General features: G+C 39.3%; 1 protein-coding gene across 1 annotated transcript in view; it reads left to right on the top strand.

The window, feature by feature from the left end:
- DOCK2 (dedicator of cytokinesis 2) overlaps window positions 1-26,728 on the top strand; it is a 562,271-nt gene that overhangs the window by 434,167 nt on the left and 101,376 nt on the right. Inside the window, exons 28-30 of the mRNA XM_044659840.1 lie at window positions 3,509-3,607; window positions 9,382-9,476; window positions 21,883-21,961. Of these exons, the coding sequence (XP_044515775.1) occupies window positions 3,509-3,607; window positions 9,382-9,476; window positions 21,883-21,961 (273 nt within the window). The remainder of the gene's footprint in view (window positions 1-3,508; window positions 3,608-9,381; window positions 9,477-21,882; window positions 21,962-26,728) is intronic.

Genomic DNA, 26,728 nt, shown 5'->3' with positions numbered 1-26,728 from the left:
ACCTTGAGGTGTCAGAATTACCTGCAGAAAATGTACTTCAGCGGTGCTAGGCAGGCAAGGCTTTGACTAGTGGTAAAATTACTCCAAGAGAAGGTATATTAGTCCTTTAGATTGTAATTTTCACTGTTTATATGCAAGAAGTGTAGTGGGTCTGCTCACGTAGGAATAAATGAAAAGCCGTGCCATGCACAGCAGCTACCATGTGAAAGAAAAAGACCTCTAGTGGTCACACACTGAACTCTTTGAGAGACAAGGCGGGGGAGGAGAAGGGGACAGGGAGGAGGGAGAAAGAGAGAGAAGGGGGATGGAGAGAGTTAGGAGAAAGAAAGATTGAAGAGACTATGGGAATAGAGCATTTACATTCTTGTCTCAAGTAAATAGACCAAATGATGTGAGACTGCAGACCTCAGCCGAGATTCCTCAGAGAAGCATGCCTGGCACAGAAGCACAAAACTGTTACGGGTTGGAAAGGACTTTAAAGACCAAGCTAGTCCAACCCTCTTATTTTAGGATGAGGAGATTGATACCCAAAGAGGTTAAGTGACTTGTCCTAGGTCTTACAGAGAGTCGATGGCAGATTCAGGACTAGAACCAGGTCTGCTGACTCTCAGGCTAGATAGAGTTCTTTCATTATTTTGTTGAGTTGGTAATGACAGTAGAATTCTCCATCTCTCGAGATTCAGGGAGGGAGGAATCTAACTTTTCAAACATTCACTACCCCCTGGGGACCAAGTAAGAGTGAGTTTTATTATCTAAGGAATCTCTTGATTCTCCATCAAAGGCAATTCATCTCCTTCTCTACAGAGGGACCTCCTTTGCTCTCAGTATTGCTATTGGTTTGAGTTGCTGCTAATATCATCTCTAGAATCCATTGATGGTTTTGAACTTTCATTGAACAGAAATTGATAAACTAACTGGGTCTTAGGAGGATCTAAGTCTTGTTCCTTGTTTAAGATGAGATTAATTTGAAGAATACCATCAAAGTAGCTTCTCCAGAACTGTCTTTGGAAGAATAAGGCTAAGAGAGCACTTGTTATATAGTTTATTTTCTGTGAAGCAAGGAAAAGAAGACTCTATATAGTTCTGCAAATAAAACATGTCATACAATCTCTGAGGATACGTTTTTGTCCAACTGGCTTTAATAGTTTGTTTTTCTTTTTTTAATGAAGAATATCCTATGGTAACCTATATGCCTTTTTATATTTCAAGCAGTTCATTTCAGTTTCACAAGCACTTGTTAAGTACTTTGTAGGACATACTCTTGAGGACAAGGACTGTCTCTTATTTATATTTTTATTCTTCCTGCCTAGCATAGTGCTTGATGCACATCTTTGCCTAAAATATACCAGAAATTCTGCTACAACCTGGGAATATAAAGACAAAAAGAAAAACTGGCCCTGCCCTCAAGGAACTTATTTTTTACTGAAAGTAGCCCGTATTATGAAGATCTGTTCTGGCACTATAATTTACTACACAACCTTTATTAAGGTTCCCTGAAACTCCAGTCCCATTAGTACCTCTTACAAGTCCATTTCTTTCTCTGGGCCTCTATTGGACTGGGATACCAAAGAATGGGGTTCCCCAAAAGCCATACATTCATGAGATTTAAGACTGGTAATTTTCTTAAAGAACTGATGCTCTCACCCCTCATTTTATAAATGAGGAGCCTCTGTTACCTTTTCAAATACTCACCATTCTTTTTTAAAAATTTAGTTTTTTTGCTACATTTTGAGTTTCAAGTTGTCTCCCTCACTCCTTTCCCACCCTGCATTGGAAAAGTCCAACATTTGATACAGATAAATATATCGAATCATGCAATACATACTTCAAAACATTAGTTCTTTTTCTAGAAGTAGATAGCATTTTTCCTTCATAAGTCCTTCATAGTTGATATGAATGATCATATTACTCAGAATAGCTTAGTCATTCACAGTTACTCTTTGGACAATATTGCTATTACCATACACAGTATTCTTTTGGTTTTGTTCATTTTATTCTGCATTATTTCATCCAAATCTTTCCATGTTTTTCTACAACCAACCTATTTGTCATCTCTTATAGCATAGTAGTATTCCATCACAATTATATACTATAATATATTTAGCCATTCTCTAATTGATAGGCATCCCCTCAATTTCCAATCCTGCCTTATTTTTCAAGTAACAATTAAAATATATATCCTTGACTATTCCAGTCTCATTGATCTTACCTTTCTCTGAACTCCTACAGACCGTACGAGCTATTCCATACAGTTTAGTATTTAATCACATACTGGCTTGTATCAATTTGTTGTTTAAAGAGTTTTAGTCTTCCCAACCAGATTGTAAACTCTTTGAGATCAGTGACCATAACTTACACTTAAGAAAAACTATCACCCACAGAGGAGGATCAAGTGTAGGATTTGGGTACCTAGTAGTTGCTCAATAAAAGCTTATTGAGTATTACTTAGAGAATGATAGCTGGCTAGCTATAATCCACTTCCACTAATGACAGAATGAAAAAGGATAATTATCTCCTATATTTGCATTGCAGGTCATATCTATAAGATATCTGTGAATAAGAGAATGAATGAAAAAATATTTTTAAAAATGTTTCTTAAATGCATCCTCTGTATCAGTTGTTGAGGATATAATTACAAAAGGGAGAGAGTCTCTATCATCATGGAGTTTACATTTTAATCCATTGCCTTATTCAGTTTTACACTAATCTTATGAGGAAGGAAAGAATGAATGATGATCTCTATTTCATAAGCAAGATAACTGAGCCAAAAAGAATGAAGTAAGGGCAACTAGGTGGCTCAGTGGAAAGAAAGCCAGATCTGAAGATGGGAGGTCCTGGGTGCAAGTCTGGCCTCAGACACTTCCTAGCTGTGTGACCCTGGGCAAATCACTTAACCCCAATTGTCTAGCCTTTACAGCTTTTCAGCGTCAGAACCAAATACTTACTATCAGTTCTAAGACAGAAAGTAAGGGTTAAAAGAAAGAAATGAAATGACTTGCCCTAGAATTACATCCTAATTTTTTTAACTCCCTATTCAAACATCTTTTCTGTTATACCACAAGCAGCTAGGAAGAGGGAAATAAGCTACAAAGGACCATTTCTCATCAGAAAAGAGTCAAGATGGTGAAATATCACTGAGGGAATTTCCATCTCCATGGAAGTTTTTGAAAGATGAAAGGATTTCCACCCTTGACATAGAACTTGTATAACTAACTTAGAGATCAGTTTTGCCTGAATCATTCATTTTATATATGATTCAGCTGAAGACGAGAGATGGAAAGTCTCTATGGCCCCAAAGGGAATTAATGACAGACATTTAACTAAGCTCTCCCAGTGTCTAGTCCAGTGTCCTATCCAAGATGTCCGAGGTGAGATCCCAATCAAAGATAAGGGGATTAAATGGGTTTTTGAGGTTCTCTCTAGGTTTGAAACTCTAGAGTTTGACAGTGTGGACTTATTCTTTCATTGTTTCATGGACTTTTCTTTTTTATATATATATTCCTTACAGAGTCATTTTGTGGCATGCATGACAGCCATCTTAAACCAGATGGGAGATCAGCACTATTCTTTCTACATTGAGACTTTCCAGACCAGTTCTGAGCTTGTGGTAAGTTTGGTTAGGAAAAATGGGGAAAAAGGAATGGGGACATCAGATTATGGGCAAATTCCCACCAACATTCATTTTCATTTTAGTCTTTGTATCTCCAGCACTTACTATATCACTTGACATAGTGGGTTCTTAATAAATTATGGTTCACAGTTATGTAGTGTGGAGATTAAAATTAATATGCAAAATACTAAATATTATGTTTTTGAATATTTTATTAATAATAAACTAACAGAGACCTCCCAGGAACAAAAGAAAAAGAAAGAGGTGGAGCCTCAGAACTTATACAAGCATGACCATGCAAATGTAAATAAAAGGAAAAGCATTCTAGGTAATATAGAAAGAAACTCTGGGCAATGCAGTCTTTAGGGGTTCAAGATTTTCCTACTATACAGTGGGAGTTTAATAATTCTAGGGCAGATGTCACTTAATTTATTTCAAGTTAAGGATTAAGAGTCAGAATATAGTAAGAGAAGGAAGGAACTGTTTATTGTAGTGAGAGCGAAGGATAAGAAAGTTAGAGCCCAAGAGCTATTTTGATGCCCATTAAATAGGGGAGGAGAACCCTTCAGCAAAGTCTAAACCATTTATTGCATTTATTACATGGGAGAAGATGGACAAGAATCATCCAGCCTAGGAAGATGTGGTTAGGTTCTGAGCTGAATTAATTTAGGGAGTGCCCACATGTATGAAGACAGCTAGTTGCTACAATGGATAGAGGGTTGGTCATGGAATTGGGAACTTATTTCCCTGCATTCAAATCTGGCCTCAGATATGTACTAGCTGTGTGACCCTGAATAAGGCACTTAATTCTACTTGAGTTTCTTCATCTATAAAATTATCTAGAGGAGGAAATGGCAAACCACTTCAGTATCTTTGCCAAGAAAACCCCAAATGGGATCACAAATTGTCAAACATGACTGAAAACAACCCAGCAATGACTTGGCTGTGAGATAATATTGAAGTTTAAAAGGAGAGTCATGGGACAGCTGGATACAATGTCCCATGTATACAGTGGATAGAGCTCCAGGACTGGACCTAGCTTCAAATCTGGCCTTAGATCTTTCCTAGTGGTGTGACCCTAGGAATGTCACTTAACCCCTACAGTCTAGCTTAGAATTGATACTAAGACAGGAGCTAAGGGTTTAAAAATAAAATAAAACAATAAAACAGGAGTTATCGCATTTCAGTGGAAGGGGCTCATCCTGGCCCTTTGGACACAGATTGCATTCCTTTGCATAAAGACTAATATAAACGTGATTTCTGTGAAGGTATTCTCTCTTTCTCTGAATTCCTGATTCTGGGTTCACATACCAGCTTTGCTACTTAATAGCTCAGTTGCTTAATCTGTTGTAAATTATTTAATCTCTTCAAGTCTCTATTTTCTCATCTCTATTTTGGGAATGACAGGGTTCTCTGCAAGTGTTGTGCAGGAAGGGGAAGGGGAAGGGGAAGTAATAAGCATTTATATAGCCCCACTGTGTGCCAAGCTTTTTGCTAAGTACGTAAAAAAGATTATCCTTTGATCCTCATAACAACTCTGCAAGGCATACAGTATTATTATCTTTAGAGTTGAGGAAACTAAGGCAAACAAAAGGTAAGTGACTCACCCAAAGTGAAACAGACAGTAAATATATGAGGATTCTAACTCAGGTCTTCCTGGCTTCCCAGTGCTTTATCCACTGTGCCACCCTCTCTTGGCTCAAATGAGAAAATTTATGTGAAAATGCTAATATATAACTGTACATATAACACAGTTACAGGGATAATACCATTATTATATTTAGGATCAATGAGTATCAAAGAAAGGGATGAGGTGGAAACAAGGACTTAATGAGGGAGTATTATATATTAAGTAATGTGTGAAACACTTTTCAAATATTATCTTATTTGATCAGAACTCACTTTTTCCCCAAGAGACCTTTCTTGGTTGGGATTAGAGTAAAAGTATGTGTATGGATGGGGGTGGAAGGCATATGTGTACACATATATACTTGCATATGCAAATGGAAGTACTTCTCTTCCCCAAAAGTTCTGGCACATTCTCCTAAGCTGGAAAGGGTTCAAATACAGTCTCAGAAACAGACCAAGTCTGCTGTGTTAGAACCAGCCTCACTAGATAGGGAAAGATTCCTCTCCAGAAGGATAACCTTTTAAGAGGTGAATTCTTTGGCCATGGAAATCCATAGGATCTGCATTATGACATAGGACCCAATTTGAAATAAACACATATTCTTCCCTCATTAATCATCCCATTTCTGGAGCTTATAGTATTGTCACTTCCTGGGATGATACTTATTTATACAACATGACCACCTTTCCCATAGGCTTCTCTACCACTGCCCTGCACAGCCACAGTATTATGACAACTCTGAGTAAACCCATAAAACTTTATTAAGCACCTGTTATGTGACAGGCTCTGTGCTAAGAACTGAGGAAACAAAGAAGTGAAACAGCCTCTGCTCTCAAAAAGCTTATACTTTTTGTTGTTCATTTGTTTTTCCCATTTTTCCTGCCTCTTTGTGACCCCATCTGGGACTTCCTTGGCAAAGATAAGCAATTTACCACTTCCTTCTCCAGCTCATTTGATGGATGAGGAAACTGAGGTAAACTGTGTTAAGTGGCTTGCTAAGGGTCATACAGCTAGTAAATGTTTGAGGCCAGATTTGAACTTAGGGAGATGGGTACCACTGCCTACCACCACAGTATTATGGTGACATCAATAATTTTTAAATGCCAATATAATTTATTTTTCTAATTTTAATTTAGAGTTTTATTTTGAAATCATCAATAAATTGTTAAGGCTTTAGGAAATACCTATTTTGTGTCAAGTACTAAGCTAAGAGACAGACAAAATGAGAAAAAAATCAGAAAATTTTTAAAAAATCAGAAAAACAAAAAAAAACAAAAATCAGAAATGGAATAGCCCATGCCCTCAAGAAGCTTATACTACTAACTCTTCAGATGGCCATGGGATAAGGTTATCAGGCCAACAAGAGTGAGTTAGAATTTCATTCCATAGATTGAGAGACACAATGATACAATCGATAGAGTACTGACTTTGGAATCAAAAAGACTTAAGTTCTAGTTCTGCCACTGACCAGAATAACCTGTGTGATCATAGATGAGTTATTTAACATCTCAGTGGTCCAAATGACTCTCTAAGACTAGAAATTGAAGCTGGCTTGATGATCTTTAGCACGCAGAAGGAGGGTCCTATGCTATGTATTGTCTACATGGATAAACCACAAGTCTTGGCTGTCTTTCCTCCTCTACATCCTTCCCTCAAATGAGTAATTACTCTGGGCAATTCACTTTAGGATATGCAAAGTTGAATAAGACATGGCCCCTGTCATCAGGGGATTCTCACAGTCTAATAAAATTCCTGAGCCCCAGAGGAAGGGACTTAATTAAGAAGCCTTTGTCTGCTTTCTGCATCATTTGGGAATCATAGGTTAGGCTGAAGAGTACCTTAGAGTTCACCTGGTCCAACCCCTTATTTTATAGATGATTAAACAGTGGTTTAGAGAGCTAAAGTGACTCGTCTTAAAGGGTGTGGGGAAGTATTCCAAACTGATACAGATCAGTAAGAAATTGAAGCAGATTCTGGAACTAAATATATGTATTGGTGGTTGTTTTAAATGAGGCAGCTCGGTGATCTCATCTTCTCCTAATCCATTTGTATGTCTTGGGATCTGGAAGGAGAAAGAGCCTGAAATGCCCTCATTTGTAAAAAAAAAAAAAAAAAAAAAAAAAATAATAACATTTGATTTATCTACCTTAATGGGTTATTGAGGGAGCAGATCAGGTGATATCTCTGAAAGTACTTTGTCACTCTAAAGTGTTGTATGAATGGAATCCTCATATTATTGTGTTATAACATGGCATAGACATAGCAAGGTGCTAGAGTGAATAGTGTACTAAACTGGAGAATGGAAGACCTGAGTTCAAATCTGACCTCAGAGGTAACTATTAGTACTACAAATATTAATACCATCTCCCAGGGTTAATATAAGGATAAAATGAGATATATGTTTAAAAAACACAATGTTTACCCTAAAGTACTTATAACCAAATTTGTGAATTAATTATATCTCAACAATAGATGCTAGCTATTGTTATTGTTTGTGGAAATAGCACTGTATTTGGGTTAAAAGACTTGGGTTCAAATCTCACCTTCACTTTTATTACTTGTGAATAAAGAACAACCTCTTTGTGTTTGTTAATTTACCTATAAAAACAAGATTAGAATTGACCACCTCTAAAGATCTCTTCCAGCTCTAAATCTGTGATCTGATGGTAATTTTCCAGATGTCTGTTGAAAAATTCTCAAGCCTCCTTACCACTTATTTAGACAGCCAGGTAATGCAGTGGATGGAGCACTGGGTCTGGAGTCAAGAGTTCAAATTCAGTTCTTAGATGCTAATTAGCAATGTGATCCTGGGCAAGTCACTTAACTTTTGTTTTCCAGAGTTTCCTATCTATACATAATAATAGCACCCTACCTCCCAGAGTTTTGAGGGTCAAATGAGATAATATCTGTAAATCTCTTAGCACTGTGCTTAGCATATGATAGATGCTTAAAAAAATATTAATTCCTCTTTTTCTCATTTAATCCTAAACCCCCAAACTTCTTATTTTTTAAAATCTTTTTATCATTGTAAGAGAGAGAGAGAGAGAGAGAGAGAGAGAGAGAGAGAGGGAGAGAGAGAAAGAAGTGAAGGAGAGACTTGTGAATTAGCTGTATTTACAGCACTTTTAATTATGCGTTCATTTTAATAATAGTTTATGGGAGCGATGAACTGAGATGCTTTCATATGATGTAGGTTATTTCCTTTTCAAGTTCATATTTGGGATGATAATTTAAAAATTGCTACATCAAAGAAAGCTTTTATTTCCTTCCTCCTCAAGACAGGAATTAGCAATGGCTTATTGTGAGGGTGTTTTTCTTTCCATTTTTGTGTACTACTTATCTTTGTGTGACAGGCTCCGGGTAATGAACTTTTAAGTTGGCATTTGAAGTCTGCTGTTCATTTTATATCACTGACTTTCTGAGAGGTTTGCAAGTTAGCCTTATCTTCCTTGGTATAGGGAAAATAATATCATCGCTAAAGCCAGATGCCTTAGGTTCAAATCCTGTCTCTGATGTTTGAACCTCTCAGGGCCTCAGTTTCCTCAACTTTTGAGTGGGTGGGTTGGCTATATCAGATTACTTGCCATTTAGGGCAGGGAAGGAAGAAGAGAATTTGGGTCATAGAATGCCAAAAAATAAATGTTAAGGGGCAACTGGGTAACTCAGTGGATTGATTCTCAGGCCTAGAGAAGGGAGGTCCTAGGTTCAAATCCGGCCTCAGACACTTCCCAGCTGTGTGACCCTGGGCAAGTCACTTGACCCCCATTGCCCACTCTTACCACTCTTCCACCTAGGAGCCAATACACAGAAGTTAAGGGTTTAAAAAAATAAATGTTAATATTTTTTCTATGTGTAATTGGGGAAAATACGAAAAATAAAGTGAGGGGATTGGATGAAATGACTGATAAAGTCCCTTCTAGTTCCACAGGTATGAACTTTTGATACACATTTAAGGAAGAGAAGGGGAGAGGAGAGGAGAGGAGAGGAGAGGAGAGGAGAGGAGAGGAGAGAGAGAGAGAGAGAGAGAGAGAGAGAGAGAGAGAGAGAGAGAGAGAGAGAGAGATTAGGAATTGGATATTGTGTGGCAAAAGATTTCTCCAGGGATTCTAGGTTATAGCTCTGATCTATTTCATCATTACAGGACTTCTTGATGGAAACATTCATCATGTTTAAGGATCTCATTGGGAAGAACGTGTATCCCCAGGACTGGATGGCCATGAGCATGGTCCAGAACAGGTGAGTGCTGGCAGCACAAGCAGAGGACACTAGCTTAGCCACTACCTTCCTCTGTCATTAAGGCATCTCATTGGAGCTGGTGGAAATTGATATCAGGCAATAATTTATCAAGGAAGCCACATCAGAGAAGTTCCATTCTCCCTGCTCCTGCATCATCCCCATCTCTCAAAGTTGTGACTTCAACACAGGTGCTCTTTTCTGCATTTTCAGCTGCTTCTTAGCTTGAGTAAGTAGGGACCTGGGTGAGAGAAATGAAGAAGAGATGCTGGAGACTGCTGCGTATTAGGCCAGGAGGAAGGAGAAGGGGTTTGGAGAATTAGTTAATCTGAGCATTCCACATAGCTGGCTTCACTTACTCCTCCTGTCTGTCACCCGTCTGAGTGTTTATGTTCAGCCCTGTAACATAGAGAAATTGGCCCTTAGACCCCATGGAGGAACACCCACATTCATCTCAGAGGGTTGGCAATAAGCAGGGGCAGTGGGGAGTAAGAATTGATGTTCTGTGCTCCTCTCCCTTGTGTATAGAAGAGATACAAATAAATCAACTGGCTGATAAAATGTCAGACTCATCCCTTGGTGTCTTCTTGTGAAGGGCGTGTGAATTGCCAGTCCTCCTAACACATCAGGACAGGACTAGTTTAAACCCTTGGTAGTTACCCACCTCTTAAAATGTAGGATCAGGCCAGGAGATCCCAAGTGGAAATATTTGTATCTCTTAGGAAAATACCAGGCATTTGGATTTCCACATTAAGAGCAGTCAGAGAAGTTGTGTTTTCTCAGGAGCATAGCCTGAGCTGTGGGGGGCCTCTCAGTGCTATGTCCATAAATGTTCATACATTTATACATATTCATAAAATATTCCTTAAAGGAAAACCCCACTTATTTTTTCAACATCTGCTAGGTTAAAGGAGGCTTCCTCACTAGTCTTGGTGTCAGAGGTAAATCGTGCTTAAGTTACTGCTTACTTACTGCCTATGTAAGCGGGTCACTTAGCTTTTCCTTTTCCACATTTATAAACTAGCATTGGTAATAATGTTTCCTGGGGTATCTAGATGACACAGTGGATAGAATGCTGGCCCTGGAGCCAGGAAGACTCATCTTCCTGGGTTCAAATCTAGCCTCAGACAGTTCCCACACATGGCAAGTCTTTTAACTTTGTTTGCCTCAGTTTTCTCATCTGCAAAATGAGCTGGAAAAGGAAATGGCAAATAATTCCAGAATCTTTGCCAAGAAAACTCAAATAAGGTTATGAAGAGTTGTACACAACTGAAAACCAGCTATGATAGCTCCTATCTCATAGGGTTAGTTTGAGGGTCAAAAGACATAATATCTGTCAAGAGCTTTGCAAATTTTAAAGTGCTATTATTATCATTTTCATATAGGAAGAATGCCTGATCGTTGAACTAAATTGTCTCTGAGGGTTCTTCTGTTTTTAAATTAATAATCTGAAGATTCTGTGATCTCTCATTACCAGACCGCCATATGTCTGTCTCTTTGCTTGTCAAAGATTCTCAGAGCTTTACCAAATTACTAAAGGCCCCCATGAGGTTCAACCAATATATTTTGATATTTTCTCCATACAGATAGAGTTTCCATGATTAAACCACAAGAGGCCAATATCTTCCTTGGGTCTTAAGCTTAAAGGAACAAAAGGGAGATATCTCAGGCTTCGTCAATAAGAGTCATTGATGACTGGCAAATGGATTTTTTGAGAACAACCAAAGCAAAAGTAGTTTGGAGACCAGGCCACTAGAAATCTTCCAAACTGTTTATCTCCCAGATAATTTTCCCAGATACCACCCATGGAGCCCCATTTGCCTATGTTTTGTGATTCCTCTGCATATACTTTCTAAGTCCCACTGTACTTAATGTTCAAAGAAATCTAAGAACTTGGAATCATCTCCCAAGTGGAAACATTTGTATCTCTTAAGAAAATGCCAGACATTTTGGGTTTTACATTAAGAGTAGTCAGAGAAGTTGTATTTTCTCAAGGGCATAGCTTGAGCTGTGGGGGGCCCCTTAGTCCTGCATATTCAGTGGTAATTCCAAATTAACAATAATAATGACATTTTTAGAGAGAACTTTAAGTTTTGCAAAGCATTTTACTTAAATCTTATTTGATCCTCACAACAACCTTGGGAGAGAAGTGTTATCATCTCCACTTTATAGATGAGGAAACTGAGGCACGGAGAAATTAAGGGACTTGCCCTGCTCTGATAGCTAGTAAATGTCTGAAGCTGGATTTGAATTGATGTCTTTCTGCTACCTATGGACAACGCTGTCCATTAGGCTACACTGCCTCTAAAACAATTCTACTACTGCAGGAGCCTCTTTACAGCAAAATAACTTACTAGGTAGTGTTGTAGAAAGAGCATTGAATTTGGAGCCAGAATTTGGAGCCAGATGATCTGAGCTGAAGTCCTGGTTTAGCTAGTGACCATCTGTGTGACTTTTGGCAAGTTTTTTCACCTTCCTAGACCTCAGATTCCTTGGCCTAGGTAATCTCTAATTTTAGGTCTCTTCCAAGTTGAAGTCTATAATTCTGTATATTAAGCTCTGCTTTTTCATATAGAAGTAGCATTGGATAATACCTAGAGAACTCTTTCTAAAACTTGGCATCCTTGGTTTAGTTTCTGCCTCTTGTACTACTGCCTGTGACCTTGTCCATGGTGCTTAAAATCTGTCAGTGCTCCAGCCTACTCCATAGGACTACAAGACTGTAAGACTACCAGCAGAGCCTGTCCCACCTGCGTTGGTGGAGGGAACTCCCTCCTCCAGGAACTCCCTTCACCAATCAAAACACAGGCCTTGGCCCCATCCCTACATTTTTATAGCACTTTTAACTTTTCAAAATACTAAAAGGGATTTGGGCAGCTAGGTGTCACAGTGGATAGGATCTCCAACTTGGAGTCAGGAAGACTCATATTCTTGAGTTCAAATCTGACCTCAGACACTTACTAGCTGTGTGACCCTGAGCAACCAACTTAACCCTATTGGCCTCAGTTTTCTCATCTATAAAATGAGCTGGAGAAGGAAACAGCAAACCACTCCAGTATTTTTGCCAAGAAAACCCAAATGGGGTCACAAAGAGTGGAGCATGACTGAATAACAATAAAAAATGGATTTAGCCTAACTTTTTTATAGATGGAGAAACTGAGGCCCAGAGAGTAGAAGGTTCTTGCCCAAGAACATATACCTAGTCAGTAGCAGAGCTTGGGCCTCTTGATTCCTAATTCTTTCGTTCTATCATATTGCCAGTTCATGCCAGTGTTGAAGGTATTCCTTCCCCACAGGAGACAGAGATGTATGTCCCCTGACTCAACTTATAGATATAATCTTATATCTCCCCCTAGAAAATAAACAAACAAATGAAAGCTTATTTTTGGCCATAGTTTTGTTCCTTTGTACACATAGTACAGACCTCATAACTTAATACAACTATGATGTAGTTTATGTTCAAGGTAGTGGGGTGATTTACTGGATAGAACACTGAGGTGGGAGTCAGGAAGATCTGAGTTTAAATTTGGCCTTAGACACTTACTGGGTCTGTGAACCTGAGCAAGTCACTTAATCTCCATCTGCCTCATTTTCCTCAACTGTAAAATAGCACCTATCTGAGAGTGTCCTCATGAGGATCAAATGAGATCTATGTAAAGCACCTAGCACAGCATTTGGCACATAATGGATTCTTTCTAAAGAAAAGAGAAGAAATACTTATTCACTTCTTCCTTACCTTCAAGTTCCTGTAGCCCTTCTTTCACTGGGCTCTTTGAGTGCTTGGATACATGAGGTGAGAGAGAAGGTAGAAGGGTTGCAAAGAAGATGGCACATGCATGTTTTTTTCTCACTTCTAGACACAAGTAGATATCATGATATATGAACAAAAATGAATTTATCTGTATTTCTTCAGGCCTTTTGTGAGCAACATGCAGCCTTCTGGAAGATTTGGTAGCAGTGATATTTTATAATAATTACATTATTCTGAATGTTTTAAATGAACCAGATTTTGCATGGGAACCTCTTTTCCCCTTTGAGGCTTAATCACCCAGATTTTCTATATCTATTGGCAAGACATTCAAAATATGCTCATACATTTACAAATAGTCATAAAAAATCCTTAAAGAAAAACACTGAATATTTATTCAGCATCTACTGTGTTGATCATTGGATTTAGAGGTAGAAAGAACCTGAAAGATCACCTTAGTCCAACCCTCTTCTGTTAACGTATGAAGGGACATAAGCTCAGAGCAGTTTAAATGGCATTTCTGAGGCACATAATAGTAAATATTAGGGCAAGGATTCTGACCTTGGCCCTCTGGTTTCCATTCTGCCAGTATGTCTATTGCCCAATGCTGCCTACATTAGGCTCTTTGAACACTGTAGAACAAAATGAGACCAAGTCCCACCCTCAGGACTCTTCCAGGCAAGTTAAGGAGAGAGGAGACACACATATAAAAAGATGAACAATGCAAGGCAGTGCCCCCATGTGCCCCAGGACTCCACAGGAGAGAGGCATCATTTCCAGGTGGTTTAGTCAGGGAGGACTTCTGGGAAGAGGGAGGATTTGAGCTAAATGAGAAGGGTCAGTCTATTATGCCAGTATATGGAAGGCTCCTTTGTCACACATGTGTTGGAGCAGCCCCAGAATCTGCTTTGTAGGGTTTTGAGATTCAGCCAAAGTAGCCAGGCCCAACCCCTCTCTTTTGGGAGAATTAACTGACTCCTAGTGAGTTCCAGTTTAGAATCCTTATTTACAAGGAAGGCATCATGAGGGCAGCTGGAGCTGAGCCACCTCAGTAGCACTGGCTGTTTGCAGAAATGGGATCTGCTGATTCACTTGATCTTCTTGTAGCTGAGGCTGCTGTGTATGTGCAGTAAGCAAGCCATCCCCTGGCCACCTTTCCTCCCTCCCTCTATTCCTTAGGTGGAGATTGAATTTTTGTTCTTCCCAGGCCAGCTCAGCACATCCCTTGCTCTCCTCCACTCTGTTTTGTCTAGCAGAGTCATCTTGAGCAACCACCACCTTTCCCTTTTCTCAGAGACCCCAGGGAAGGAAAAAGGAAGACAAGGGAGCCTTGGAACGGAAGTCAGGAAACTGCATTTGAACACTGACTCTTCCTCTTCACTGGCTATCTGACCCTGGACAAGTCACTTTCCTTCTTCAGGGTCAATACAAACATGTTTGGGAGGCACCAAAGATCCTTTACCTTTGGGCACCAATTTTTCTTTCCAGCCTTATTTCTCTAGCTTGATTATGTATTATTTTTTCATGCTCTCCATAGTCCAGAGAAACTAGCTGTTCATCACACATAGTACTCCATCTCCTGTTTCCATACCTTTGCAATGCCTGTGTGTGTCCCTTATGCCTGGAATACTTCCTCTTTTCACCTCTGTCTCTTAGAATCCCCAGTTTGCTTCAAAACTCAGCTTAAGAGTCTTTTTTTCCATATAAGGCCTTTCCCAGTCCTTCCAGCTGCTAATGCTTTTCCCCATCAATCTTGTATTTGAGCATTCATGTTTAATTTATTTATTATTGATGTATTACTACTAATAATCATTACATATACTACTAATTTGTATATCAAATATTTATATCTTTATATACACACACATACATCATTTCTTCCACTAGAATGTAAGTTCCTTGTGGATAGAGATGGTTCTTTTTTGTCTTTATATTCTTGGCACTTAGGAGAGTACCTGGTAGACAGTAGACCCTTAATAAATACTTGACTAGATCTCAGTTGCCTCATCTTTTATATGAAGATGCTGGACTTGATGATCTCCAGAGTTCTGGCATTATTTCTATGATCTTGTGAATTAGGAAACAGTGCAATAAAAGGAGACAACCAATCCTAGGCTCCTAAGGTCCCTTGGGCTGTTTCCCAGAATGATATTGCTCACCTCGAGAGGCATGTTGCTCTCTTTCCATCTGTATGTCTCTCATCTTAATAAACTGCATCACATGTACCCTTGGGAGTATACAGTACACGTTGCTATTCCTTTATAGTTGGGTGCCTCTGTTTTAAGCTCTCCTGCTGTACAACTAAGATGAAGCTGTGTTTAGAACAGAAAGTTAGTACTTGCCTATTTATATTCATCCACACATGTAACACATTTTCTATAGATGGAATGCTCACTCATGCCCTGACTGTTCCTTCACCTCTTGGGATTTGTGAATCCTTTGATATGTGTCATTTGCTCCAGGTGGGGACAGCCCATCTTAGACCCTGTCTGTGGCTTCTACCTGATAAAGTGATATTCCTGCAGTGTAGGCCCCAAAGAAAGAAATCAATAGGGAATCATAAAGGGGGAGGATTTGAGCTAGATGAGAAGGGTCAGCATATTATACCAGTACATGGAAGGATCCTTTGCCACTCATTTGATAGATGAAGATACCAGGGTCCAAATTTTTTTTTAAAAAATATGCCTATATCACATAGCATGTTAGTGGTAAAAGATTCTCACATGTAAACTGTACAATTTGACTAAATAGAAATTCAGTGAACCTTGCCCAAGACTATGCACTTAGTTGTCTCCTGTGAGAGCTTCTTACCAGAGTCAACATTTTCCTTTTCCATTTTTCAGCTTGTTATGCTAATGGGCTGCTACATTTTTCTATTCATTGTATTTGTCTGTAACTGATATGTTGAACAAGTCCACTTGACCTTTCTGGGCCTTAACTTCTTACTTTGTAAATTATAAAATGAGGGGGAATAGACTAATGGTCCCCAAGTTCCAATTTTGAAATCATTTTATGCACCATCCAACTATTTTTATTGATAAAATTAGCAATATGTCTCTTTCCACATGTCCATGTTCTTCATTGCCAAAAGCCAGTGGAAAGATGGACGATGTGTGCAAATTTATTACTGACAAAGGCTTGCATGCAAAATGTGGCATAAAATATAGGACCAGAAAAGAGAGTGGGAATTCGATTATCCTGAATTTGTTCTGTGTGTATTTATTTTCCATATAATTATATGTCTGTGAATATCCCTTGATGGAATGTAAGTTCCTTGAATGCAGGAAGAATCACTTCTGCATTTGTATCCCCAGTACCTAGTATAGTGCCTGGCAAATAGGAGGTACTTCATTTATTCTCGGTTGGTCAATTGATTCATAGGAAAAGTGAAGAACAATAGATGTATTGTCCTGATGTCCATAAAATGTTAAAAGGAAGACTCTAGAATATTAGACATTCTTTATGGATGATTTCACAAAGACATTGACTATAATTATGTAGGATAAAAAAAAGTCTATAGAATTTGAGAGGTGGACCCAGATAGATGAAAACAAATCCATTAAAAAATAAAGAGGTTAGGATACATCCTAAAGCAGCATAGTATAGTGCATAGAATTCTGGGCCTGGGGCCAAGAAGTGTTGGGTTCAAATTCCATCTCAACTACTTAGTAGCTGTGTGTCCTTTGAGAATTCAATCAAATTCCCTGAGCCTCAAATTTCCTATCTGTAAAATGGGGACTTAACACATCTTACTGGATTTTTGTGAGGATCTAATGGGATAATATACGAAAACAATTTACAAACTATTGTACACTATATAAATGTAAGCTATTAGTATCATCCCATTTAATCTGCCAATGCTGGGAGTATAGTCCTTGAGGGAAAGAAAGCCCTATTTTTCAGAGTCCAAAAAGATGAGGGTGATTGAGACTTTTGGCTCCCAGAATGTGGTAGTGTGGGCACTTCAGGCTTATAAAGGAACCTTTCTCTTCCCACCCCCAGTCTGCTCTCTCACCAACAGCTCGGTTTCTTGGTCCACTGGACTTGCCTCTGAGATTCAGAGACAGGTTTAGATTGACAGCCAGAGTAATGACTGTTATGGTGCCTGCTGATATCATTGTTCCTGCCACAGAGGGTGTAAAACCCCTCATTTTGGTATCGCATTAGAGATACTCGATATGTTTGGACAGAAAATGACAGGCTCTCAATACAGTCCCATCTGGAGAATCAGATAACTGATCTTTAAGGGGGGGAAATACATTTTCAAAGACACGTTAACACATGTTGGAATAGCAGAGCTATGGAAATCTTACATTGTGACAGGCTGACAAGTGATGGATTTTGCTGGATTTTATTTCTGCATTCGTTCAACCTCGCCTCACTTCAGACCTGATGTTGCTTTCCAGATCACCTTACTTTAGTTTCTGAACTTTATATGCCTTTCTATCTGCCTGTATATTTGGATTTGGAGGGCAAATTTCAAAGTGGCATGAACAATGAATGAATGGTGCTGGGAGCTTCAGTTGCACTAGCTTGCTATGTGTTGTTGGGCAAGATATTCTACCTCTTTTTGCTGTAGGTAATAAAAAAAATTGGTTAAAGAAGAGGCTTTCACTAGATGATCTCTTACAAATGAACTAGTTGTGTGTGCTGGGATTTGGCTGTGATCTCTGCTACCAGGAAGGCTGAGGCTGAAGGATCTCTGAAAATTTTGAGCTTGAGGTAGGCTAGCAAAATCAGGTATCTGTACTAAGACGGACATTAGTATGGTGAACCCTCAGGAGAGAGAGAGAGTGTGTGTGTGTGTGTGTGTGTGTGTGTGTGTGTGTGTGTGTGTGTGTGTATTCTACTGGGGGAAATCTACATACATATAATTGTATGGAGAGTAATTATAAAGAGAATAATTCAGGGTAATGATATTCCCACTTCTTTTTCTATTCCAGTATAGCCTTGTTGGTATATTTTATGCCACTTTTTGCATGCAAGCCTTTGTTGGTAATAGGTTTATACACATTTTCAAAAAGAAGACTGAGATAGTCTGGTTCAGAATGAGAATCATTTGGGGCTTCCATGCTTTTTAAGTGATAGGGCTGGGGCAGTGGATAGCTCCTATACTAAAGCCCATGTAAGATCTTTTATTTTTAAGTAATTCATTTTAATTTAAGAAGAAAAAAATGAAAAAAGTAATTAATTTAAATTTAAGAAGCAAAAATTAAAAAAGTAATTAATTTAAATTTAAAAGGAAAAAAAGAACATGGAAATGAACCCCCAGAGAAATGTAATGATTTTGTCTAGGTTCAAACAGAAAGTACCAGAACTGGGTCTAGAATCCAAGATAGAATTAATTATTCTCTCCATTCTACTAAGCTGGATCACAGATGGACTAGAAGGTTGAGAGATGACAGTCTAGGATTTCATTTTTGCTATAAGTAAATTATAAAGTAGATAATTCCCTTGCCTTTCCCCACCTCTGGAAATCAAGAATCGGCTACATTATCATCAGTGGATTTCCCGTAACAAGGCCTTGCTATACAATTGTCCATTGTGGGCAGCAGCAAAGTGAAGATGAGAACATTGCTCTAACCTGGTGACAGTGCCCCGTACGTGCGGTGAATTACAGTTGGCAAGATTGATTGTGCTCTACTTTCCCAAGTGGCACCAAGCAAACAAGGCCCTGGCAATTATGCCTGCATTGCAAACCGAGGGAGATTCCCAGGGCTGTCAGGGACTAAATGAAATATTACTGCGTGTTGCAAGTTCTGTGGGTGGGAAGAGCCCTTAGAAACCACCAGCTCCCTGCAGGACACTGAAGCCGCTGTCTCCACACAACTCTTCCTCCTTGGTTATTTTACCCTATGAGCCAGTCAGGCTTTACTTCAGGAAGGTGGCTCAGGCCTTTGGAGTGTAATGTGAGGCCACAGCTCAAACTAAACGCCTTCTACCATCCCTCATTAATTCTGCCTGTCTCCTGCTATTCCACAAACTCTAAGTACAAAGTATATATAATTCTAGGTATTGCAATTAGTTTACTTAAGACCGTAGGATTATTGATCTAGATATCAAAATTCACGAAGTCTAACTCCATCATTTTGCAGATGAGGAAACTGAGGTTTAGGGAGTGACTTATCCAAAGTCACACAGGTAGTGTTAGAGGCAGAGTTTGAACTCATGTCCACTGACTTTAGAAAGAATGTTTTTTAATTTTCATTCTACCATTAATTATGGTATCCATTCTTTTTTTATATTTTCTTACATATGTTCTTTTTTTCTGTATGTGTACGTGTGACTTTACATTTTCCTTTGCTGGACTTATATTTTTCTTACTATTTGAACCATTAGAGTAGGATTTTCCTGAGGGCTGTAGCTGCATTAGACTTCATAGATGGGATTAGAGACTACTTTTCCTTTGTTGGTCTGCAGATTCCATGAGGTTGGTAACTGTATTACTTCCTTCATATTCCTCTCAGACCTTCATTCAAGTTCTGTGATGGCGAGAGGGAACTTAGTGCAGTGGTGCCTTACAGCTTTTACCTCCCACATGTTGGCCAATGCTGGTTTGGATGAAAGGACAGAGAGGAAAAAAAAACTGTCCAAGTGCTTCTGGCCCTGACTCATTATTGTGCTCAGACTGTGGTTCCACTGAGTGTGTTTTCCCTCCCAAGGTTCCTATGACTACAAAGAGAAGGCATTTATTCTATACAGCCTCCTGTCTGCGCTTTAATCACCCAACAAGCATTTATTAATATATAATACTAGCTCAAATTATAATATAGCACTAGTTCAAATTTGGCCTCAGATACTTCCTAGCTGTGTGACCTTGGACAAGTCCCTGATCGCCTAATCCTTGCCTCTCTGCCATCTTAGAATCACTACTAAAAACAGAAGGTAAGGGTTAAGGAAAAATAAAAATAAACGATCAAAAACCACTTCCTCTGTGCCAGGCACTGTGCTAAGAGCTGGGGATACAAAGAAACACCAAACCACAAAACCATCTTTGTCCTCAAGGAGTTTACATACTAAGGGATCTTTGAGGGTAGGTAGGACAGCATATAAAGAAAAACAAATATACAAGAGAGACACATGGAGAAGATACGGGGGAAGAGATGTATGCAGAATATAGTCAGGGGAGATACAGGAGAAGAATGCTACACTAAGAGGGAAAAGTTTAAATGGCAAATTTAGCACCTGTTTGACCCTGGCGATAATAGGAAGCACCTGGGTTTCACTCAATAAGGGGGTATGAGGCAGCTAACATGGTCAGACATATATTTTATGATAATTGCTAGAGTAGCTATTTGGAGGATTAACTGATATGCAAAGTGACTTGAGACAAGGATTCTAACTGGAAGTTACTTGTCATAGGCCAGATGAGAAGTAAGAAAGTCCTAATCTAGGGGTGGCTGAGTGAGGGAGGAGAAAAGGGACACATGAGAGATTGTTGTTGTAAAAGTAGAAATGACAAAATTTGGCAAGGGGTTAGATGTATGGGGAAAGTAAGAGTAAGGAGCTGAGGAGGACATACAAACCTGGGAATCTGAGATTATAAATTGTGCATTCAAGAATCATATGAGGGGCAGCTAGGTGGTTTGGTGGATAGAGACAGGAGATTCCTTGGGTTCAAATCTGGCCTCAGACCCTTTCTAGTATGACCCTGGGCAAGTCATTTAACCCTGGTTCTCTAGACCTTACTACTCTTCTGCCTTGGAACCAATGCTAGTATGGATTCTAAAATGGAGGCTAAGGATTTAAAATGTAAAAAAGAAAAAGAATAAAAATTCATAAGAAGATTTGGAGGAAAGGAAAGTTTTGTGGGGGGAAATGATGAGTTCTTTTAGGCCAGGTTACATTTGAGATGTCTATGGGATATCCCCTTTAAAATATCTAAGAGGGGAGAACATTGTAAACAGAGGCTGATACACTGTGGTACAATCGAACATAATAGACTTCTCTACTAGCAGCAATGCAAGGATCTAGAGCAAGGCTGAGGGATTTATGAGAAAGAAAACTAGCCACATTCAGAGGAAGAACTGTGGGAGGAGAAACAGAAGAAAAACAACTGCTTGAATACATGGGCTGATGGGGATATTATTGGGGATGTAGACACTAAATGACAACTCTAGTCCAACTATTAATAATATGGAGTTAGGTCTTGATCAATGATACCTGTAAAACCCAGTGGAATTGTGCGTCAGCTAAGGGGGATTGGGGGGCTTGGGGGAGAGGGAAAGAACATGAAATATGTAACTATGGGAAAATATTCAAAAATAAAAATAAAAACAAAAACAAAAAAGTATCCGATAGGACATCTGGAAATACATGATTGAAGCTCAGAAAAGATACTAGAACTGGCTACATAGATCTAAGAATCATCTGCATAGAGATGACAAGTGAACCCATGGGACCTGATGAGATTTCCAAGTGAGAGTGTAGAGAAGAAAGATAAAAGAGTCCAAGATGTAGCTTTGAGAGACATTCACAGTTAGGGACTTGACAGGAATAAAAAGACATAGCAGAGGGGACCAAGAAGGAGTCATCAGACAGTCAGGAAGAAAGCCAAGAAAGTACAAAGCTAAAGCACGACCTTGATGACATTTTCCTAAGAATTGTGCACTGTTCAAGCTACAGTGAACTGAATATTGACTGAATTTCTGATTCTTTTAGGGTCTTTCTGAGAGCAATCAACAAATTTGCAGAAACCATGAATCAAAAGTTTCTGGAACATACAAACTTTGAGGTCCAGGTGAGTATTACAAGTGGGACAGATTTAACTCTTTTAACTTCTCCACACTCTTTCCCTCTCTCTCCCAGTGGTTTCTCCCTAAGCAGGTAGGTGGTATACCGGCTAGAATAGCACATCAGACTTGGAGTCAGGAAGACCTATGTTGAAATTCGACCTCAGATACTTAGTAATGACCCCTGAGAAAGTTGCTTACCTTCTCTTTCCTCCATTTTTTCATTTGTAAAATGAGGTCCTTGGACTCAATGGCCATCAGAGTCTTGTCTAGCTCAAAATCTATGATTTTGTGCTTTCAAAGGACTTGCAAACACTGCTGTGCTTATCCTCCCCTTTTTATGCCAGTTTCCCTTTGACATTTGCCTATCAAGTTAAATATATTCTTTAAGGCTTAGTGCTCAAAAGAATACAGACTAGGTTGGGGCCTGTCTCTGGAGTTTTGTTTTGGTGAGTGGAAAGGCTGGGAAATGAGGAAGTTTCCAGGTTCAGGCAGAGCATACTTGATTGAAGAGTCATTAACTGAGCAGAGTATGCAAATGGTGACTCTAATGGATCTGGTGCTGAATTTATATCAACACAGAAGACGCTAAGCTTGCAGTGTCACAGTGGATTCCACCTTTGAAAAATTCATCACATTTTCTTCCATTTTACATTCATTAGGGCTGTAAAGGCAGTCATGGGCAGACACTGAAAGATGATTTACAATTAAAATCTCCTGTGCAGCTTGGTGGAAGCAAACCTTTCCATAATGTTGTGTTTTGTGCTCATCCAAGGACCTTCGTATTCAGCCTCTGTGATATTTGGGGGCTGAATTCACTCTTCCTTCCATCCCAGGGCCTCTGGAATGAATAGAGAGACAGAGACAGAATAGAGAGAAGCCTGCACAAATGGTAAGCTTGGGGCAAGATGAGGAGGAGTAGGAGCTGAGGTCAATACTTGAACTGTAACAGTGAAATCCAGATTGTGGCATCTGGAATATTGAAAAGAAAACCTTTGCCCCTATCCCAAAGGAGGTCCTCCTGACAAAACATTAACCCCAGGCTTCTAGAGGTCTTGCTACTGGGATGGTAATTGTTAAGCATTGGCTCAGGGTGCCTGAGTTCTAATTTCACTTCTGCCATTGACCAACTGTATGAACATAGGCAAGTCTGATTCACAAACCCTCTTTCCCATGCAATAGCTAAATAATGATTCATTCTACAGCATCCAGGATAAATGGCTATCCAGCTTTTGTTTTAAGGCCTTTAGTACAGGGAAAACTCATGATCTCCTGAAATTCTTGCTTCTACTTTTAGAGAGTTCTAAGTCTTTCCTTATATCAAGCATAATTCCACATCACTGGAATCCTCTCCAGTCATTCTCTCTTCTGAGGCAGAGAAAGTCTAATTTGTCTTCCACATGACAGTCCTTCAAATAGTTGAAGAAAGATACCATGTGCTCCCTAACCACTACTGTCCAAATCTTCTCTTCTCTAAGCCTAATATAAGAAAGATCTATATGGATCTTTTAAAATCCTTGTTAACCTTCTCTGAATGGCATTCTGACTTATAAGTGTCATTCCTGAAATGTGGCATGAAAAATTGAACATCCTTCTCCAGATGTGGTCTCAAAAGGGATGGTTCCCCATCCTCCCCATCAGTAGCAACTGCTAACAACTCCCATGGATAAGCAAGCAAGCCCGAGGGCTCTGAGAATAGCAGTACAATGCTATGCTTCTTGTCCAGCACCAATAGCCATCATCTATGTCCTGCAGAGAAAAGGCCCTCCATGTTTACCACTGTGTTATTAGTCAGTTGGCCACCATAGTGCTGTACCTATCCACTCACCCCCACCTCTTTAGTAGCCCTACTGCCACTGAAGACTCAGAAAAGAGAGTGCTCACCACCACTAAAGTCCTTGGCACTATCAAATGCTTCAACATCAAAAAGTGATTTAATTTTATTCATGGAAATGACACTTCAAAATATTTATTACCATCTGTGTTACTTCTGCACTGTTTTGACCATAGAGTCTTTTTATCACATCTGCAGCTTAGACTTCTGATATGAGTTTTTCTTCTCCCTATTAGGGTATGAGTTCCTTGAGAGCAGGGATTGTATTATTTTTCCCTTTCATGTGATCAGTAATTAGATTGGGGCTTGATACATTATAAATGTATAGTATATTCCTTTTCTGACTTCATTCATTCATTCATTCATTCATTCATTCATTCATTCATTCATTCAAGGCAGTTCAATGGAATAGTTACCCTACTACTTTTAGATTTGATTTCTTTCTTAATGCCACCCAAGATCACATTATCTTTTTATTGGTTGTTATACCACTCTGTTGATTTATCTTTTTTCAAAACCTCCCTTCTCTCTTAGAATCAACACTAAGTATTGATTTCAAGGCAGAAAAACACCAAAGGCCAGACAATTAGAGCTAAGTGGCTTGCCACAACTAAGAAGTGTCTGAGATTTGAATCCAGGACCTCTTGTGTCTAGCTCTGACTTTCTGTTCACTGAGCCACCTGGTTGCCTCTACTCTATTGATTTATGTTACAGTCCACTAAGATCCATATACATCTTTCTTAGACCCACAGCTGTCTGAGTATTGGACTGACCCCCCCGGGCTTAGACTTCTGAAGCTGATTTTGGAACCCATAGCTCTATGGCTTTACATTTATCCCATTACAATTTCATCTTATTAGATTTTGCCCAATGTTCTAATCTGCCAAGATCTTTTTTGGATCTAAACTCTTTTGTGCAACATGTTAACTATCCCTCCTAATTTTTTTCCATCTGTAAATTTGATAAAAAAAAAATATGCTTTAGCTAAATCATTGTTAGAAATGTAAAAAAAAAAATCAAGCCACCCAGGGCCAAAACAAGATCAATGTGGTGATCTGCTGAAGACATTCTACCAAATTAACAATGAACTATTAATAACTCCTCTTTTAGACTGGCAATTAAAATAGTTCCAAAACCTCTTGACTCTAATATTATCTGACCCACACTGTAATATCAGACACTTAATGAAATACTTTACAATTATTTAGGTAAACTATGTCTACAGTACATACCTATCATGATAACAAGACTGTCAAAAGAGGGGATAAAGACAGGCAGGCATAATATGGCCCTTTGTGGTTACTTCATTCTTTTTTATATGTTCACTATTTGTTCCTTTAATAACATGTCCTAGAATTTTACCAGAAATCAAAGGTAAGCTTTTTTGCTCTACCCTTTCAGAATCCTGGGACTTCTCCATTTGAAAATTGCCCTCTCCAATATCACAGAACTTTTCTAATTCTCTCTAATATTTCAGTTTACTCACTCACCTATAAAATGGAAGAGGACAGCAGAGTGTATTAAAACCCAGAATCCCACAATATGCTGTCTACAAGAAACTTATTTAAAGCAAGTAATCACACATAGTAAAGGGCTAGAGCAAAAGCTACCATGTCAGTTAATTTTAAAAAAGGGGGGGCAGGGTTAGCAATTATGATCTCAGACAAAAGCAAATGTGAAAACTGACCTAATTAAAAGAGATAAGGAAGGAAATTACATATTGATTAAAAGGAGTCATAGATGATGAAATGATATTAACATTAAGCACATGTTTACCAGATAGCAGACCATCTGAATTCCTAAAAGACACATTGCATGAGTTATAGGAGGAAATACAGAGTAAGACTATATTAGTAGGGGATATTAACTTTCTCCTCTCAGAGTCAGATAAATCAAACCAAAAAAATAAACAAGAAAGAAAGGAGGTGAATATAATCTTAGAAAAGTTAGATTTTATAGACCTCTGGAGAAATCTGAATAGGAACAGAAAAGCATTTGCCTTTTTCTTATCAGTACATGGCACTTTTGCAAAGAATGTTCATATAAGAGGGCATAAAAGCCTCACAACCAAATGTAGAAAATCAGAAATACTAATGCATCCGTTCCAGACCAAAATCCTAAAAATTACACTGAACAGAAAAATAAAGACAAGAGGTTCCAGGTTAAGATGGCGGCAGAGTAAGAAGCAGCTCTTAACCTCTCCTGACCAAAACACACAAAACTCCTCAAGGGGACATAAAAACAAGTCTAGATGAACGGAGGAACCCCACAACAGGGAACAGCGTGGAAGGTATGTGGAATCGAGGCATTTCCATGCTATAAAGGGGTGAAACAGCTCTCACTAAATCGCGGGCTGAGCAACCACCGCACCCCCAACCCCTCCACACACAACACCTATAGCACCAAAGCCAGCTAAAAAGAAATAGAGCAAGTTTGGGGCACCCATCAAGTCATTGGCAGCTCCGGGGCCTGTTCCTGAGAGCAGCAAGATTTAGGACCCCAAAAAGGTAACAAACGCACACAAAATCTGAGCGCAGGAGCAGGGCGCCAAGAGCAGACACAAGGCGCAGAGCACGGGCACAGAGTGCGGGCTCAGAGCGCAGACACGGGCGGAGGCGTGGGTGGAGGCAGACACAGCCACAACCTAAAGCTCTGAAACCCTGAGTGGGGAACCAGTGCAGACGGGTATACAACTGTGGAAGCAGCGCCCTGAGACTTGTAAAGAAACCTCCAGCAGACGATCAAGCAAGGGGGTCCACCAGGGGGCTTGACCTTGGAAAAAACCAGTACTCAGACCTCAGGAGCCAAAAGACCACGGACAGACCCTGAGTGCGAGGATAAACCTGAGAAGCTGCTGGGCTAACGATGGCTACCCAGTCTCAGGAAGTTCAGAAGAGAAAGATTAACAACAAGAAAAAGAAGTCTTTAACACTCGACAACT

The sequence above is a fragment of the Gracilinanus agilis genome, chromosome 2, assembly GCF_016433145.1.
Source record: "Gracilinanus agilis isolate LMUSP501 chromosome 2, AgileGrace, whole genome shotgun sequence".
NCBI classification, from domain to species: Eukaryota; Metazoa; Chordata; class Mammalia; order Didelphimorphia; family Didelphidae; genus Gracilinanus; species Gracilinanus agilis.
The sequence above is the reverse complement of the archived record's forward strand: the minus strand, read 5'-3'. Positions and strand labels throughout refer to the sequence as shown.